The sequence below is a fragment of the Glycine max genome, chromosome 18 (assembly GCF_000004515.6).
Source record: "Glycine max cultivar Williams 82 chromosome 18, Glycine_max_v4.0, whole genome shotgun sequence".
Classification (NCBI taxonomy): domain Eukaryota; kingdom Viridiplantae; phylum Streptophyta; class Magnoliopsida; order Fabales; family Fabaceae; genus Glycine; species Glycine max.
In genome coordinates, this window is record NC_038254.2 from 52052723 (window position 1) to 52072966 (window position 20244).

Sequence of the window (20244 nt, forward strand, 5' to 3'; positions counted from 1 at the left end):
TTTCTAAAATCACACCAACTGGGACACCTTTTTTGGACCATCAGTGCATATATTGGCATTTTTAAATTACTACATTACTCCTAAAAGTGCAATCCAGAAGCAGAATAAAGGTAGGGTTACACACATGTGTAAAAAATGCCAAATTCCAACATCTTCATTCTTGACAATCCTTACCATTAGCAAACTCACAATTAGCATGTTGAAGTTTAATTAACAGATGAAGATTACAAAAAACTAGCTGAAGATTTTTTCTAGTGCGTACCACTATCAACGATATGAATCTGGACATTAAAATAGTATCAGACCTACTCACAAAATATTTGCCTAACACTTATCTATAAAGAAGGCCTCCCACTAACGTATACTAGAGTGACTATTAGCCAAGGCTCGTTAATTATTTTGTGAATGAAAAAGATTAACAGCACCCATAACTTTTAGACGAAAAGTTACAAATTGACTGTGACTTGTGTCATCATGTTTTAGTTAATTTATTTTTGTTTTGTTTTATATCTTCTCTTTTGCAAGTGCAATTGTAGTGCAACTTGCGAGTTCATACAAAGTTATTAGGTAATCTTGAAATAATTTCTGTTTAATTTAAGGAGGATAATCTATTTTTTTCTTCAATCATGACATGATAATAGAAAATTAATTAATAGCACTACTACTTTATTTGGTTGAGGTAGAGAGGAGGAAAAAAAATAATGTGAATTTCATGTAAGTCCCACACTTTCTACATTTTTTTAATTCAAATATCTCTATTCAATTTCTATTTTCATTCTCTCAATAAACACAACACATATACATTTGGAATATCAAGTTACCTTTACAATGAAAATATCTTTCTCTTTGCATAATATATATTACATTCTCCGCTTGATTTTGAACTATTTTAAGTGTATGCTTAGATGTGTGTGTGTTTTAGTTTAATTATTGATTTTATTTTTACATTTTTTTAAATAGAAGTACTTCTGTTATACCAAGCAACAAGAGTTGGGAGTATATGATATAGAGAAAAAACCAAAAATTCAATAGTGTTTAAATTGTCGTTTGAAGCACCTAAAATGAATATTTTCACTTTTTTCTTCTTCTTTTCAACGTTAAAAAAAGAAAACATTTTCAATTTGAAAGAGGACACGTAAAAAAGAAAAAAAAAACTACTGTCTACAGTGTCATTGGATATGACCTCCATTAAGGAAACTGATTGCTAAGCTCTCTCTAAATCATGGATATGATGAACGAAATAATGCTCTGGCAATTAGTCTCATAATAATTAATATACACTACTATATTATAATTTAGTTTGATTTCTTTTTTTCAAGTTCAAACACTGAAAATACAAACTTGTTTTTTTTCCTCTAGCCATACATACCATGAGATTTTCTTTACCCTTTTCAAAGAAGGAATTTCTAAGATCTCCCACTAAAATCCAAGTTAATTATATGATAAAACATATATATATTTCCTACCACATATATACAAAGTTAGGTCCACACTTTTTCGCCTTTATATATCTTGCAGATTATAGGCCCTTTAGGTTCAAGGTGGTCTTTGATCTTAGAAAAGTCACAATTTGCAAACCCAAAGTCTTTCACTTTCTCACCTAATCTAGGAAAAGGAAAAACAAAAGGCAAACAAAATCCACATCCCATTATATTGAGAACTCAGAACCAACATTTCCTTAATTTAAATATAACTAAACTCATTTTTTTAAGTAAGATGATAAATTTAAATTTTGTGAATAAAAAAATATAATAAAAAAACACATTATAAATGATCAATCAAAATTTTAATAAAAACTAATTGTTAATAAAATTAATAAATATTTCGTACAATGTGACGATGATAAAAAAATAAATATAAACTCAGACCTTTTACATGGTTTACATTAATACTTTCTTTACTACCACATCCGGGGTTTGTCACTTACTTTTGTGACAAAATTTCATTCACGAATAACTTCTAGACAACGCATAAGCTTGCACGCTCTTATCTATGACTATATATGTCTGAGTGACCCACATTTATAGTGCAAAAAATACTTAAACAAAGAAATTGTGGGAAAAAGTGACACCATGTATATTATTCATCGTCATGCCTGATATGGATAGAAGAAGAATATTCTTGGTGGACCATACAAATGAATGAATTGTGTGCTTTAAAAATAAATGGCATGTGAAACGGTATTATACATTGGAAAAGGGACACCCGTTACTGCCACAAAATGGATTCAAATTAACGAGATTTTATTGTATCCTTGTAGTAAATATTTTACTTTAGCAAAATACCCAAACACATGTTCACATCTGAAACATATAGTTAGGAAAATTTGGAGCATTTCTTTTACATTTCTGTGGACATCTATAAAATTATATTATACATAGTTTTTGGATAGACATTATTTTATGTTTTATTTTGATATATTATTAGCGTAAAATATTTAAATTTTATTAAAATGTAATAACAACATAAATGGTTTTTTATATTGTAATTTAATTATGAATTCTCATGTATAGTAAGTATTGTGTCATATTTATATGGTCTTGTCAAATCTTATTTTACAGTTTTTAGAATTTTTTTTCTTAGATAAATTTATTTTAAATTAACTTAATTAATTAACGTTAAATTGAAAATTCTTATATATTTTTAATTTTTTTATTAGTTAATATTTTGTTTGGTACTTTGTCTATATATAATTAATAGGATAAAATGTTTAATATATATGAAAATAAATTTTTTAATTATTATATCCTAATAGTTACTCAATTTTTATAAGATTTGATACAATAATTATGATAATAGGAAATTATGATTGAATAGTTGAATTGTTAAACATCATGTCACATATAAAGTTATTGAAAAGTATGTGTAAGTCTTATATTAATAGAGCAATCCCTATAGTTTCTGATAAACTCTAGAAGTCTTTTTATGTTTTTGGGTATACTAGTGCTTGTATTCAAAAAGGTACTCTAGTTTGTTCATAAGTTGGGTTAAAAAAATAGTCCGGAGATACAACACTGTTAATTATCAACAATTGTGGACAAAATAATTAACTGAACTGCATAAAGACACTTTTGGACTCAGGACAAAACACGTGTCCACTACTGATAGAAAAGTTTGGCAATATATGATTTATAAGATCATCATGGTGATTCTTACCATGCTATAAATTTTATAGAGGGGTTTTGGTTAACATGTGAATGTGTGCCCTTTTGATTTTCTAAAAGCCAAGAGAGTGTGTCTCACAGTTTCAGTTCTGTATACAGTGGTGAGTTTGGCTTCTAAACTTGGATTTGTTGGTTGTCAAGTCACTCATCACTTTGTTACATGTATATCCAGGAGCTTCTGTTTAAAGATAGTAAAATTTCTATATTTGTTTTCATTTTCAGGTAAATTTTGCTCCATGCTTTTCTCAAAGTCAAGCGTGTCTAAAGCATTGAAGCAGAAGTGTTACACTCATGGATTAATAATGTCTTTAATCTTCATCTCAGCTATGGTAAGTCAACGCATACCCTTTATTTGAATACGTGCATATGTTATTTTTACCTTTTCATTGGCAAATTAAAAGTACACACATCATGTATTTTGAATCCTATGATACTTTTACATATAGCAGCTATATATATAACTCTTCTTTACAAAGAATCTCCATCGCGTGATCGATTTGGAGGATGTATTTTTCAATTTTCAAGTGGTATTGCATTAATCGTTCATGAGTGTTATCTTATTATATATATATATATATATAAAATCCTAGTTCATTAGTGTCATGATATTGTTCGAGACTTCAAGTGCCTCCCTGTGATACTAATATCAGAAATATATAACTTCTTTAAATTAAAAGGATCTGCCTCTGATTGTGCATGTGGTCGATTTGGAGAATGTATTTTTAAATTAAAGTGTTATGTTATTATATAACTGAGTGTTATATCATAGTTCAAGTGACACTTGGAGGAGTCTCTTGGAAACTCATGTTTCACTCATCATGTCAACATGAATGCCTTTTGGTTCTTATATCAACAAGTGGGCATGACTTTAACATAATTGATGAGAAAATTAACAGTTGATATCAATTGTACGTGTATGCATTTGTTAGAATATCGGCCATTACTTACTTTATCGAGACAAATATGAAAAAGTAGATCATATATCCGTAACAGGAAAAAAAATTGTTGTGCCATGCATTTCTGTATGTGTGAATGGAGTTGCTAAAAATTATTAATTCTTTAGGAATTAGAAGAGTAATTGGGCGATTTAGTCATCATAAATTAATATTTTAGTTTTTTTTATGAAAATAAAATTAACATTTTAGTTAGTGTAAGAGTATCTCTAATATTTAAGAACTCAATTTGAATTCTTAACTCTCTTTTAGTGGATCTCTTATTGTCACACGAAATTTAAAAATTAATACCCACAATTCTTAACTTCAATAGTTAAACCTAAGTTGAGCTTTTATATCTTATTTTAAGTGGGTTTCATTTTATCTCTTCACTCACACAAAAAAAAACCCATTTTAACTTGGAAAATTAGTTTTTAATAATCAGAGACAACCTTGATTGTGGTAAGTAACTTCTATAAGAACTTTACAAGCAACAACTGCTTGCTCTCTCAAGCCAAATAAAAAAAAAAACTACTTGCTCTCACACAACAGTAATACTTATTATTTGTTTGACCACAATTGTATTTTGAGTACATATTGCATGATTTTTCAAGACTTAGCTATACATAATCCCCGAAAATTAAACGGATAAGTGCCTAGTGACAACAAGCCTAATGGCACAAATTTTGAAAGCATAATTTTGTATATATGTGTGTCCTTAAGATTCCCTCTATCCACCTACATGGTGCAGTAGTAAGGTTTGTTTTTCTCTCTCCTGCTGCACATGCCCCTAATGGAAAGGATCCTAAACTCGTTTGTGACTTTGTGTGTTGTATAATTGATAACGAACTTTTGTACTAATGTTTATAGCCGCAAATATTTCCTCTAAGTCAATATAGTTTTGCTTGGTTGTCATTTTCTCTTAGAGATTCCTTAGCAATAATATATCAGGACAGGACCACCGGTGACTCGTGTGAAAAGATTCTTTGGCTGAGTATCCTAAAAGCAAAATATTCTAATTTGATTTCTGTATATCATTTGAAATCTCAAAAATCTCATATAAGAAAGGTTAAATTTTGTTTGTGATTTTTAATAAATATTTAATTTTTTTTTGTTTTCTAATAATTTTTTTTGTTTTTTATGAAACAAAAATTTTATTTTTTGTTCTTGGTATTTTCTAGTCCCAATAAATTAGTAATTTCATATTTGTTTTCTATGAAATTTCTTTTCATTTGTTATTAGTCTCTTTGAAAAAATTACTAATAAATGAAAATTTTTATTAGGAAATAAACACAAAATTTATTAATTTAATAGAAAATATTAAAGAAAAAAAATAAAATTATTATTTTATTAAGAAGTTAATAAAAAAAATTATTAGGAAGTAAATATAAAATTTGGGTATTTATTAGGGATCAAAATCATATTTTAGTCTTGTATGAAAAATGTAATTAAGCTATTCTTATTATTTATTTTTGAAAAATTAAAATACGTAATTGTATAATTTGTTTTATTTTTTGTGACCACATATAGTTCTTAGATTTGACAAACGAGTCTCAGGAGATAACAAAAGCCAGTTTAATAATTTTTTTATTGCTACAAATACTACCCATCACTATTAAATTGCTATATACTATATTATAGATCAATAATACAAAAATAGAGTCATGCAATTTTATGTATTTCTTTACTTTTTCTTCTTTTTAGAGTCTTGCCTTACTGGCCGACTTTAGATGCTATAATCTTTATTCGTTAGCGGAGATATGTGGTTAGTTATGTAATTAAGAATGATATATGGGAAGGAAAGAAAAGTCCCAGATTCGATTTCTTTTTGTTAACGAAAATTAATAAAATAATTATTAACATTTGGTGATAAAAAATTTTATTTGTTAGTTTGTTATGGACGAATTTTGGCTCCTTTTAGTCATCAAAAATCCACGAAAAAGATAGTTTATTCTAATAATATAATTACCATTAATTCATAATGACACATAAAAGAGAACAAATGGCAGACTTCGGTGGAGAGCTTAATTTTGATACATTTATGATCATGATAGATTATCTTTAGTAAGTCATTTTAGTTAGTTTTTAATATTTTTTATTAATGAATTTTTTATTAAATTTTTTAAAGTAATTTTTAATATTTTTTAATAACTTTTAGTATTTTTTTAAAGTTATGTTTGACAAAATTAATCGAAAAAATTAGATGGAAGCTAATAAGGTAGCTGACAGTGAAAGTTAACAAATTATTTTATTAAATTATAAGTATTTAGATAAAATTAAATATTAAAGTAACTAAAAAAATATAGAATGACAAAAAAATAATAAAATTATGATTTATTTAAAAAGAATAACTAGAGAATTGAATAAATATATTAAAGAAAAAAATAAGAAAAAGTACAAAAAATTAGAAATTAAAATTAAAAAAAACTTATTTATTGAACTATAAAACAAACTTTTTAGCTATTAAAAAAAAGTTAAAAACTAATGATAATATCTTTCTGAACATAACTATTAATCGCTTCTAGTAACTTTTTTATATTTTATTTCTTTTTTATTTTTAAAATATTTATTCAATTTATTTATTATCTTTGTTAAAATATTGTTGATGCATGTATTATTTATTTAACAAATTATCTATTCTCAATGTAAAAATAATACATGCATGTATTAGTTATCTATTAAATTCATTAAAATATTATTGATGCATCTATTATTTATCTATTAAACTCATTAAAATCAGTAGTTTCTTTAATTATTTTAAAAGTCATATTTAACATTATTTTTAATTAAAAGTCAGTTAGAAATTGAATGTATTTAGAAATAATTTTAAATATGACTTTTAAAATAATTAAAGAAATTACTAATTTTTAATGAGTTAACTAATACATGCATCAACAATGATACATGTAATCATTAATTATCTATTCTCAATGTAATCATTTTTATATTGTCAAATAACTAATCAGAAATTTTAAAGTAATTATAGTAAAGTCATATAATCTAATTGTATATGATAATTTGTTATTATATCACTGAAAAAAAATTAGTATTGTTGATGCATGTATTATTTATTTATTTTTAATTACATAACAATTAATGATTGAAAGATAATTAAGTTTAATTTTTGTATAATGAGTTTTTATACTATTAATAAAGAAAAGAAGATAGAATAGTATATTTTTGTTCCTTGAATATAATTTTGAATGTTAAACACATGTGCACACGCTTCCACGGAGAAAAGGAAGAACCACCCGTATATAGTTATTATTAAATTGATTTTCAACATTACAATTTAATAATAAAATTATCTTATAAATTTAATAATATGATTAATTTATCATATTTTTCACATTTAAAATATTTTTTTAAAGATTAATTTATCATCTATTTACATATTCTAAAAAATAAAATAAATGTTTAGCATTATTCGACAGCAGTCCTCATTAAAAAAATTCTCTCTCCATATGTTAGACAGTCTCTACTCCTGCTCATCAGGATGGTTAACGTCAATCCTTGAATTGTCACGTGCCCCTTTTCTCGTACTTTCATCATATATATATATATATATATATATATATATATATATATATATATATATATATATATATATATATATATATATATATATTGGATATTTTAATTATATTATTATAAATGAAATATTTAATATTTTAAATATATTTTACTATTTCCTTAAAAACAAAAAAGTCTGAAACCGACAAATAATTTATGAAAAAAGAAGTTATGCACTAAAAATATTATAAAATAATTTTATATTATAATTCAATTAGAATTTATTTTACATAATCAATCATCACAGTCAAACTCTTAATTTGATCTAAACCCTTTTAAAATGATTTATATAATGTTTAAATTTCAAATTAAATTGATTAGATGTTAAATTAAAGAAAATTAATATAACTTGGTGCAATGATTTTTTCTCTTCAATGTCAATCCAATCCAATATGCCAACACCCTACTTTCACTTCCCCTGTGCCAAAAATTCGTGATTCTCAATTACACCCTTTTCACTCAGAAGCAATTACCATTTAACCACATTTTCTTGGCTTGTCTTTGTCATGGGAACTTGAGTTTCTGAATTGTTTATGTATATTGTTGTTGCTGCTGACGAAACTAGAACACACAAGAAGATATTACAGCCATGTATGTCCCTGACAATGACAAGGACAAAGGTGTTTCACTATATATTTTGAACTTGGTATTGTTTTTTTTTTTTGTTAACCTTCTGACTTTCACTCTCCTCATTTCCTGGCGATCATTTAGTTTTGGTAATCATCTTTGGTGTTTTTTCTTCTGCACAGAACCACTATTGCTGTTTTGGATTTTGAATTTAGTGCTGATTTTTTTTTTTGTGTCTGGCATTTCAAAATGTGAGTTTTGTGTTTACTGAGTTATGATATGATATCAATAGTGCATGGAGAAGATCATAAGTTTTCACTGAATATGCTCTTCTCATTTGTGTTGTGTTATTTCTTTCTATGTTGTGCTTCTCTTATTCATAACTAAAGTGTTCCTGATTGAGCTTAACAAGTGTGGTTTCAGTGTTTCAGCTACCAAAGTCCATGATGTTGTACCCTTACAAGTATTCCTTTTCTTCGGGGTCTGCCAATAGAAGTATTGATCTCTGAGAGGAAAGAGAGTTGCTGCTATTATCATCAGGTTTATGTTTCTATTTACACAGTTTTGTAAAGCTTTAAATTAGGGGTGCTCAAATTAACTAGTTATAAAACCAGTTACTCATAACTGTATATAACTAGTTGCATAATAACTGGTTAGTTAAAACTAGTTATAAAATAATAACTGTTTTGTTAGTTATTTAAAATTTGGTTATTTAGTTTTTATAACTGGTTATTATAACTAGTTATAACTTCTAACAGATTACAATAACCTGTACAATTTAAAATGTTAATTTTGTTTTTTTTTCTCACTCTTTTTATCCTCTCTTCTAAGTTATAGATATAATTGCTTATATAACTAGCTATGAATATAACTGGTTATATAATTAATCATATATTCATAACCGGTTATATAACTGATTTTTAAAATTAATAACTAGTTATACCAAATTATAACCGGTTATGCAAAATTGATTATTGTTATGGTTATAATAATTATTTATAATCTAGTTATTAGTTAGTTATGGTTATTAGAATAACTAAACTATGAGCACCCCTACTTGAAATTGTTATGTAGCATTGTAGGTGTCTTAACTCTTCTTGTTCCTGGTTTGCTGCAGTTCACTGATATTTCTTTCTTCAGTATGGTTGGCTACTGTAAAAAGTTGAGAGAATTACAAATTCAAGAATGGAAAGGGTACGTTTATTTAACTGAGATCAGCTACTATCAAATTCTTGAAGGATTTTTATTTATTTATTTATTTATTTATTTATATTAGACAGAATATACCATGCCTTCCCAATTTTACGCCATCTCTTGACTGTGCTCAATATCACATTTAGTTCATTTTCTTTTTGTTTATTTCTTTGCTTTAGTTTGGATTTACTTGACTTACTATCAGACCTATGCCTTCTTAACAGTTAACACTCTGGTTTTATATATACTATGCATGTTTCTGAGTGATAATGTAGCTCAGCTTCACTTGACCAAGTTTTGAAGATATTTTTTTAAGGTTTAATTACTCATTTGATTCCTATGCATACACAATCTTTACATTTTAATCCCTACACGGCTACACCTAAAAATTACCATTTTAGTCCCTATGCATTGCATACACTTTTTAATCAGCTTTAATCCCTTTCATCCAGAATTATAAGGAATAAGACAGATTAAAAAGTGTATGTACAAGGACTATTGAGTTAAAAAGTATTTACTTTTTGGAGACTAAAATGAGTAGTTTCTAGTTGTAGGGACTATATTGTAAAGATTGTGCTGATATAGGAATCAAATGAGTAATTAAACCTCTTCATAAAAAGTCTTGTCTATGCAATTCCTGGCACTGGCACACACACGCACAGAGAGGGAGAGTTGTTACTCTGAGGTAGCTCTGGCCGTCAGAATTATTATTGATAAGAAGCATCTAAATAGAAGGATTTTAAGGAACAAAGACAATACAAACTTCTACACACTTTCCTTGAACAAAGGCAATAAAAGCATCAACTCTAAATAATAAGTATGAGGAAAAGAAATAAAGATGATTTCATAATATTATTTCTTATTCGTTTTTTCTCTGACATGGTTAATGAACTTTAATATTGTTCAATTCATTCTTTTCTATTTTGTAATAATATTTTCAACCCTTTTGTTTTATTGGTGGTAATAATACTTGCACTAAAGCAAGAAATGATTGTTTAACTTAAGGTTATACATGTTTAAACTTTTTTCAGATATTACATCAACTATAAGTTAATGAAGAAGAAAGTCAAGAGATATGTAGAACAAATGGAGGTTGGAGCTCAAAATCGCCATAATGTTCTAAGAGACTTCTCAATGCTGCTAGACAATCAGGTATCTGACGAGACATGTTTATCATTTTTATATAATAGGAAAAAAAATCATCTACCTAAATATATTCTTTTTATAATTGAAATTTATAATTTAACCTTGAAGTTTAGAAAGCAACCACATGAAGAAAACCAAACAAAAACTTGTACTTCAGGGTAATCGTTTTACAAGAATGGGAGAGAAGAGCCAGAGAGCTTTTGTGTTATCAATATGTCACTTAAAATTCAAAAAACAAATTGAGGATAAAGAGTCTTATTAATCATATATTGCCCATATAACAACCAATAAATTCTAAGTAATCTTTCCGTAACCTTGAATTTCAGATAGAAAAAATTGTTTTATTTCTGCTTGAACAACAAGGAGTACTTGCACATAGGCTGTCAAATATTGGACAAGATCACCATACTCTTTTCCAGCAGTCAAATAGTATAAACATCTCTGAACTTCAAGAAGCATATAGAGACGTTGGACGAGATCTTTTAAGGCTTCTTAATTTTGTGGAAATGAATGCTATTGGTTTGAGAAAGATCTTGAAGAAGTTTGATAAACGGTTCGGCTATAAATTCACAGACTATTATGTCAAGACACGTGCAAATCATCCTTATTCCCAATTAAGGCAGGTTTTCAGGCATGTGGTAATGTTTCTGACCTTGAATACAATATATTTCAAATTTTACTTTAAGTTGTTTGAAGCTGATCAACCATTCTGTTTAATGTTAAACACTAATGTTACAAAATATAAGATAGCTTTTTCTTGTCTGCTCTTTGTTTGTTTTAGGTAGTATAATGTAATAGCTTCTTTGCAGGGCATTGGGGCTGTTGTTGGAGTCTTATCTCATGGTCTGGCTGACCTTCAGGATTTACAACAATCTCTAGGAAGCTACATTTCTATATATGACCAGCCTTCTTATACTCATCAGGTTAGTTCTTGATCAATTATATGCATGATACTGCTAAGCTCTACCACCTCTTGTGTTTGCTCTGATACCAATTTGGGGGAGAGAAAAGATAGGCATAGGGATATTGAAATTGTGGGTATCAACCACACCACAGGCTTTTAAAATCCATCCATTATAATCAGGGAAATTAAGAGCCATCTGTTATTATATCAACATATATTAAATCTGAAGATAATTACTCACATTTTAAGGTATTCATGCAACACTCGATGACAGTTATCATCTGACTTCTTTTGAAGGATCCTATTCTTGATTCCATCAAAGAAGCTGTAGCCAGATTGTCAAACTCAACAAACTTCCTTCAGTTTTTGGGAAGACATGCTTTTATCATGAAAGAGGAGCTGCCATTTCCAAGTGAAGATCATATTGTTGATGAAAGATATCATTTCATGTCGCTTCTTTTGAACTTGGCAAATACATTTTTGTATATGGTGAACACCTACATTATTGTACCTACGGCAGACAACTATACCTTGAGCCTTGGAGCTGCAGCAAGTGTGTGTGGTGTGGTCATTGGTATGATGGCTGTTGCACAGGTGTTTTCTTCAGTTTATTTCAGTGCATGGTCGAACCGTTCATATCTACGACCACTCATCTTCAGTAGCATTGTTCTTGTAGTTGGGAACACCTTGTATGCATTGGCTTTTGATATGAATTCAATAGTAGTTCTACTGATGGGACGTCTTTTCTGTGGGTAAGTTATCCCTGTCACTCAATATTTCATACCTTCCATATTGGTAACTTCTATGCTATTCTCTTGCTAGCAAAAAACTGTTACATATTATACTTACAGCCAGTTGATCATTTCAAAAAATTTGCGAGATACCTTTCTGTAAATTTGACTTATCTTATCAGATTATGGTATATTTTATCATAAGTTTGTAGAGTAACTTAGACTTAAAGAATCAACTGTGCCTGATTTACCCAAGATATACTCACCTACAATATCATAACTTAGTGTAGCATAACTTCAGAATCCGGTATTCCTATGCTACCTTTGTTATATTGCAAATGTATTATTTGCATACCATACTGAAATTTAGGTAGTACATGAAATAGTATGGATTAGTAAAAGAAGTACAAATAAGGTCATATTCAGGTATTCCTATGCTGCCTTTGTAGCTATATATCCTATATTTCAAACACAGTGCAATTTACATACTCTCTTGATTAATTGGTAATCAAATGCAACATTTTATGAAGTACATAATGCTTTAGATGAAATTTTACATAGGTAACTTAGCTATATTCTGGTGGTTGATCTTTTTAATCTAAACATATTTATTTTACTGAAATATATAGAAAAATACCATCTTTCTTGACTGACTATCTGAAATGTGAGACTATGTATGTTATGACTCATCGGAGTGCTTCTTACAGTCAGATTAGTTATGAGTATAACACCCCCCCTCCACAGATACCTGCTAGAATAGGCGAGCCTACCAGAATAGGCGATTGACCAAGATGAGCTATAGCTGACCGGAATAGGCGATTGATCAAGATGAGCTATAGACTCTGATAGCATGTTAGATTTCAACTTGAAATCAACCAATTTGCATTAAGTGTAGTTGTTCAATAGATATATAAGTTGCACCCCGAGAATTAAGACATGAGATGTGGGATTTCCTAACATATACCAAAAACATTGTTAAAAAGAAAAAAAATATTGAGGCATATACTATGCCATCGTTGTTTTGAAAACTAGTTGCTGTTTTTTATTGACATGACACTATTGATGTGTTCAATATCATGATATTCAGGTTAGGCTCTGCTAGGGCTGTTAATAGGCGTTATATCAGTGACTGTGTACCATTGAAACTTCGGATGCAGGCCTCAGCAGGTTTTGTTAGTGCAAGTGCTCTGGGAATGGCTTGTGGTCCAGCTCTTGCTTGTTTGTTACAGACAAATTTTAGGATTTACAGGTTCACCATGAACCAAGACACTCTGCCTGGCTGGATAATGGCTCTTGCTTGGCTTGTCTATCTACTGTGGTTGTGGATTTGTTTCAAGGAACCCGCACATGAGAATCAAGGAAATCTTGTGCTATATCATGCAGATACAGGTATGTCAGCAAGACCACTAGTTTCTTTTAGTTATATGGAAGTCACTTATTTATTGTTCTTTCCTCCTCCAGATGATAGAAGGAGAGGGAGTGGGGATTTAAAAGTGATTTATATCAGTTTTCCTATTTGCTTTCTTCCTCTTGCATTAGTAGTGATATTGAAGATTATTATGTTTTTTGAGATTTGACACATTGATCTTGCTAGTATCCAACAACAGTTACATACATTAATTCTGAAAAGTATATGTTTTAACTTCCTTCATCAATATCAGACCTTTCTGTTTGGCTTGGTGTAGGCCTATGCCCCAAGGATAATTTTGGTTACTGTTTTTTATTAACAAGATCAAATTTATTTTTGTCTTTTTTTGCCTATTAATGTTCAATAAATGATCCTATAAGACCAGCTTTTCTTATCACGATTGTATCTTCCATTTCTTGACATAAATCTCCATCCCTTCCAAGCTTGAGAGATGGATAAGAAAAACTGAATTTTGCTTAAGTGTTAGGTAACATTCAGAATTTTACCTTTCCCATTCCTGTAAGTATATCCACATCTGTATCCTTGGCCTTCAAGGATTTTATTATCAAAAGGTTGCTGCACTTTCACTAATTATTGAACTGTAGAAATTGAGATAATTCAAAATATTTGTTTACTTTCGTTGATTTTCTTCCCATTTCCTTGTTTGATCCTCACGTTTTACCGTCTACTTGATCTCCCCTGGCACAAGATTCGAATATTTGTCTCTATCACATTGAAAAAGAAAATGAAAATAAAATAAATCCAACATGTTGGCTCAAAGTAGATGTTTATTGTGATTCAATTATTCCTTTAGATAAATCAGGTTAACTTGTTGCGTGTCATACAAATTTCTCCTGTAAAGCAATCAATCTCAGTGTTACTACTCTATGTCAATGTTTTCTGCCATATCCTATGCCACAAACTTAAGTTTTTAGATTCCATGTTAGTAAATCCATTTTCCAATCTTGCTAAACTTACCAAAACACCAAGTTGATATGAAGTGATATTTAGTTATTTATTTTATGCTTCATCCTTAATTAGATATTTTTGCATTTTGTCAAAATGCATAGAACCAGTAGTACAAGTTGCAGTAGGGAACGAGCGTACACAACCATTACTAATGAACTCAGAAGAAAAGGAGCTGGATGAAGATGGAGAAGAAGAAAATGACAATACTGAAGAAACTAAGAAACCTGTGACTTCTATTGTGGTGGCATATAAGTTACTTACTCCATCAGTAAAGGTAAGAAAAAGAAACCAATCAATATGACTTTTGCTTCATGTATATAATTTTATATTTGTATTTGTTGAAATTATATGGATTTAGGAAGGGAAAGGAAAGGAAAAGAGACATTAAGCAATTGAATAATCTAAAATGAATAATGATTTGATGTGATGGAAAATACAAAGTACTAACCCCCATTATACTAACACTGGATTCCTATTCTTACTCAATTAAAACAAGGAAACATGATATCTAGAAGCCACTCCTTTTAGGTTTTCCGCCATGGAAATAGAGAAAAGAGAAGCATGATTTTATTTCTTGATTTAAAGTGAACAGAACAGGAGAAATATATCTTATTCTATTGGTTTCCCCTTTTCACTAACCACTGCTCTGTTTTCCCAAACTATTGTAAATCTGAATGCCTCTACCTTATGAATTCAGGAAAAATTAATTACTCTGGTTCTCTGCTTCATAATTGACGCTTCAAAAATCCCTGATTTTCCAAGTTACTTTACATGCATTAACTACATGTTTAAATATAGTAACTCGAATTACAGACTTTGCACTTACCAGGTATAATTGTAGGTTCTTTTAGAAAATGAGATACTAATATGACTCAGAAAATTTATACTTCAATTCAGGGAGAAGCCTGTGTAAGATTGGTGAAAATATATGCTTAGACTTTAATAGATCAAATTTAAACATTTCCCATATTCCTTCCTTTTTGAACCTTCTTTAATATGAATATGAATCAATCATCTCAACTATGATAGTATGAACTCAGATTCAAGCTTTTTGCACTGACAATAAATATATTTATCAGGTTCAATTATTTGTGTATTTTATGCTTAAGTATGCAATGGAGATCATTCTTGCTGAATCAAGCCTTATCACAGAATACTATTTTATTTGGACAACCAGCAATGTATCCATTTTTCTCGCATGCCTTGGTCTTACTGTGCTTCCAGTAAATATTGTTGTTGGAAACTACATCAGCAATATGTTTGAAGAAAGGTAAAGATTCAAGTACTATACTACTATTAAAAACATCTCGTCTTATTAATCATCATCATCAACATCAAAGTTCAATTCATTCTACTCATTATTTCTTGTTAGTGACTAGACAGTGTATTAAGAATGAATCATATTCCATTATAGAACATCAGTCCTATTCATTATAATCTTAAGGAATTGTTAATTATATTGGACCACTTAGACTCTAGTTAACATCGCAGAATGTGTATCTTTAGATCCTTAAAATTCCCATTTTGAACAGTTTTGTTTCTGATCCTCGAAAAGCTCCAGGATTTGATTTGTAATAAGAAATCTATCAACTTGTTCATGGGTTAATGTGCATTTTAAATGGAGTTTGTGCCACAATTATCATCTTCTATCTCGAAACGATGAGTCTTACCTCTTTTTTCTTTTGTTTGCTCACATATTTTATCTTTCCTTTCTGGTTGGCTTCTGCTTGCAGGCAAGTTCTACTGACATCAGAAATCATGGTTTGCATTGGACTACTCCTAAGCTTCCATATAATGATTCCTTACTCAGTGACTCAATATGTTGGATCAGCCCTTATCACATTTGTGTCTGCTGAAGTTCTTGAAGGTATTTTTTCTCATTAAGTAATGCTCGAAATTTATTTAGTAATAAACAGAACTGGCATGAATAGAAAGGTTTGCTGACAACTTTGCATTATCAGATGAAAATGGCAATACTTCAACTATTCTGATGACTATGAATAGGTACATAGTTAGTTTGTACCCATCATGTAATAAGGTCTGATTATGATATCATGTAACCCATCAATTGTTAAACAGGTTGATTATTTCTGTTATTGGCATTAACCTGGTAATTTACTTTATGTGACAATCTTAAATTTCATAATGGTGCTTTTTCTTCTCATCTGAAAATATTTTAGATAGATTTGTTTGCCTCATTCATTTCTATATAATGACTTGGTCAAAGATTTAAGTTGGTTCACATCTTATGCTAAACTCTGAAGCTGAAATTTGCTCCTTGAATGTGCCAACGTTTTTTTGTTTGCTCAATTAATCCAGGAGTGAACCTTTCACTTCTATCAAAAATGATGTCATCAAGGCTTTCACGTGGAACCTTCAATGGGGGATTGCTGTCAACAGAAGCTGGAACTCTAGCCCGAGTAATTGCAGATGGAACAATAACAATCTCTGGGTATTTCAGTGAAAGTAAACTCCTGAATACCACCTTACTCCCTGCACTCCTCATCTGCATCTCATCCATTATTGCTACCTGCTACAGCTACAACTCTCTTTATTAGAGTAAAAGTAATTAGCCTTTCAATAAAAATCTGAAGTGTATATAGTGGATTTTGTGAACTACTCACTTATCGGTGAGTAGTGGTTAAAAAATGCTGTATTAGCCAGTGTCGGAAGATACCTGATTCAGGTTGACAGCATAACGTTTTTGAAATCTAGTACTATTATGTTTCTATGAATAATGCAGGAGCAAATCTCCCTTGTGGAAGATTGTTCTTTTCCAAGATAGACCTTTTTTCTCCTAATATTGAGCATTTTAATCAAAAAGTTGAACTAAATATTGTTAAACAAGTAATCGAATTTGACAAGGAGAATACACCTAGCCAATGTAGTATATTGAAAATCGATTTGGCACTGAAATCAAACTTGGTTTGTAACTATCAAGCCTAAAATTCCTTGTTTGAGTTAGTAAATGCATAATTACAAGAAAACAGTTGAATATGTTATGAACTGTAAACAGTAGAATTGGTGGCAAAAACGGGCACAGTAAACCTGTGAAAAGTGAAGTATAGATATATCATTTTATTGAATATGTTACACTGCATCCTTTGGACATTGAGAACGACAAGAAAACAGTTGTAAACATGCTAATTACAACAAAATTGTGTTCTTCAGTTGGATATTTGTCAAATATGGTATCTCCTTGATCAATATCCTTAAGACATCCGATAGCAAGACCAATATTAAATTTAAGTGTTTAAGACACATTGGTTAAAATTGACCACCATTGTATTAGACCAATATCCATTATACATTAAAAGAGAAAAAAAAGTTATGTACTAACAGTGTAAAAAGTTTTATATACTGATTTTATCACAATCTATCATGTATAATAAGTTTGTTAATTTTTAAAATTATCTTAAAGTAATTCAAATAGTGAATTACGATTGAATGACAGTGTAAAACCACTGTTTTATATTATTAGTGCATATGCGTTAAACTCTTATGAGAAAATATGGTTACCTCCTATTTTTTAGGAAAGGGTTGGTATGTACCCAAATCACACAATGACCAACTCATTATAAAGTCACTTCAGTAATGTCAGGCCACATTCCAAAACCTGTAGTAACTGAATCTAAGGAATTGGTGCAGAAATGACAAATTAATCATATTGGGTTTCATTTACAAATTATTTCTCAATAAGGGTTTATTTTGAAACATATTGCACAGAGTCTGTTTTGGTAAGTATTTCGCCAGTACAATCAGTGAATCCGTCAACGTGACAGCTTGGAGTGCATTTTGCCATTGGGGTTGGCGAAACAGTCAGCATTTCGTCATTGGGATTGGCGAAACAGTCTTGGCAGAGTGGATTTCGCCATCCTCATTGGTGAAATAGGTGCAGAGAGTGAATTTCGTCATCCTCATTGACGAAATTGGTGCTGAAATTGTATTTATTAGTAGAGATTTGATTAAAAATCATTTTCAATTATAAAAAAATATTAATTGATGCTAAAAAAAGTAAATGCATTTATTAACATCAATTAAGAGATTTGATCAAACAATTTTAACATCAATTATGCTATAAAATAAGTACATTTATTAGCATCAATTATCTTATAATTATAAACAATTTTTAATCTTTCCAAATTTGTTATCATAATTGAATTTTTTTTTAGCATCAATTAAGAGATTTGATTAAAAATTATTTTCAATTATAAAATAAAATATTAATTGATGCTAAAAAAAAATAAATGCATTTATTAGTATCAATTAAGAGATTTGATTAAACGATTTTAGCATCAATTATGCTATAAAATAAATACATTTACTAGCATCAATTATCTTATAATTATAAACGATTTTTTAATCTTTCCAAAATTGTTTCGTTAACACCACCAGCGAAACATGCCCAGGGGTGAACGCACTCCAAGTAGGGGTGGAAATGAGCCGAGCAGCTTGTCGAGGGCCTTCGGCTCGACCTATGTAAGGCTCAGCTTGGCTTGTTTACTATAAAGGTCAAACTCAAGCTTTTTAAAAAGTCTTTTTAGATAAAAAGGCCAAGTTCAAACCATAAGAAAAGTTTGTTAAGCTTGACAAGCCGACTTGTTTAACTAATAATAATAATAATAATAATAATAATAATTTTATTTTATTAAATCTTATATTATCCAGATTTTATTCTATCTAGATTTTATTTTATTCAGATTTTATTCTATCTAGATTTTATTTCGTCCAAATTTTATTTCATCTCATCTTATCTTATCTTGTCTAGATTTTATTTTATTTCGTTTATGGGCTTGGACTTAAAATAGATTTGTAAACTTTGGGGCTGAGGACCTATATAACACACCAAGGTTTTAGTTTAGGAAGTTTTTTTCGGAGAAGAGAATAATTCTAGGATTTTAAAATTTCAGTTTTTATTACTGTTCATGCACACTGTTCACGTAGAATAAAATTCATTTTCTGCAAATCATCTCTAATCCATACATTTTTTAATATTATGCTCTTTTTATTTTCTTTTGATATACTTTGTGCTTTAACGATTTGAATTCAATATGATTTTGTTTATCAATTATTTTTGGATTTGTACATTACTTATACGAAATTTTATAAGTTTCTTTTTTTAGTTAGTATTTCACTAGGTTTTAAAATAATTAATTAATCAAAGACGTCTTTAAGCAGACTTTTAAATAGGCTCGTGGACTAAGCCAGACTTTTATATAAGCCGACCCGAGCCTTAAAAAAAAAAGAAAGCCTATGACAGGTAATGAGCCAAGCTCAAGTCTTACGTATTCAACTCAGGCCGAGCTCAAGCCTAGTAAAGCTTGGCTTGGCTTGGCTCATTTCCACTCCTAACTCCAAGCCTATTTCACAAATCCCGATGACGAAAATACTGCTGACGAAATGCTTACCAAAACAGACCCCACACAATATGTTTTAAGATGGACCCTTAATGGAAAATAGTTTATAAATGAAACTGAATGTGGTCAATTTGCCTGCGGAAACTAATAGACTAAGAATTAAATAAATTGAAGGGACTAGAATTATAGTAGACCGACCAAAGGGAAGGTTGCAAGAGTAATTTGATCTGACTAGCTAGTGCACAACCTAAAAGGGTGTATGAAGTTTGTCTACCAAATTAAAACATTGGTACGTTGGC

General features: G+C 29.4%; 1 protein-coding gene across 5 annotated transcripts; it reads left to right on the plus strand.

Moving 5' to 3' along the window:
- The first annotated feature begins 3157 nt into the window (after positions 1 to 3157).
- On the plus strand, positions 3158 to 17389 carry LOC100793709 (SPX domain-containing membrane protein At4g22990). 5 transcript variants are annotated; one of them, XM_041012126.1, is made up of 14 exons: positions 3167 to 3265; positions 3387 to 3493; positions 8668 to 8776; positions 9354 to 9430; positions 10462 to 10582; positions 10903 to 11214; positions 11386 to 11499; positions 11778 to 12054; positions 12157 to 12232; positions 13299 to 13600; positions 14690 to 14862; positions 15668 to 15858; positions 16322 to 16455; positions 16908 to 17389. In XM_041012126.1, exons 4-14 carry the CDS (start codon positions 9378 to 9380, stop codon positions 17144 to 17146), a joined length of 1992 nt encoding a protein of 663 aa, XP_040868060.1. In that variant the 5' UTR covers positions 3167 to 3265; positions 3387 to 3493; positions 8668 to 8776; positions 9354 to 9377; the 3' UTR covers positions 17147 to 17389. The 5 variants fall into 5 exon arrangements, with proteins under 5 accessions (XP_006602776.1, XP_040868060.1, XP_006602777.1 ...); XM_006602713.3 differs by having other exon boundaries at positions 3158 to 3265; positions 8660 to 8776; positions 11778 to 12232; XM_006602714.3 differs by having other exon boundaries at positions 11778 to 12232.
- Positions 17390 to 20244: the final 2855 nt, after the last annotated feature.

Bases quoted from the DNA above. Each gene is read 5' to 3' on its own strand.
- LOC100793709 (XM_006602713.3), top strand. From the start codon at position 9,378: ATGGTTGGCTACTGTAAAAAGTTGAGAGAATTACAAATTCAAGAATGG. The intron at 12,233-13,298 runs GTAAGTTATCCC...CATGATATTCAG, and splicing joins ATGGGACGTCTTTTCTGTGG to GTTAGGCTCTGCTAGGGCTG. The intron at 14,863-15,667 runs GTAAGAAAAAGA...TATATTTATCAG, and splicing joins TACTTACTCCATCAGTAAAG to GTTCAATTATTTGTGTATTT.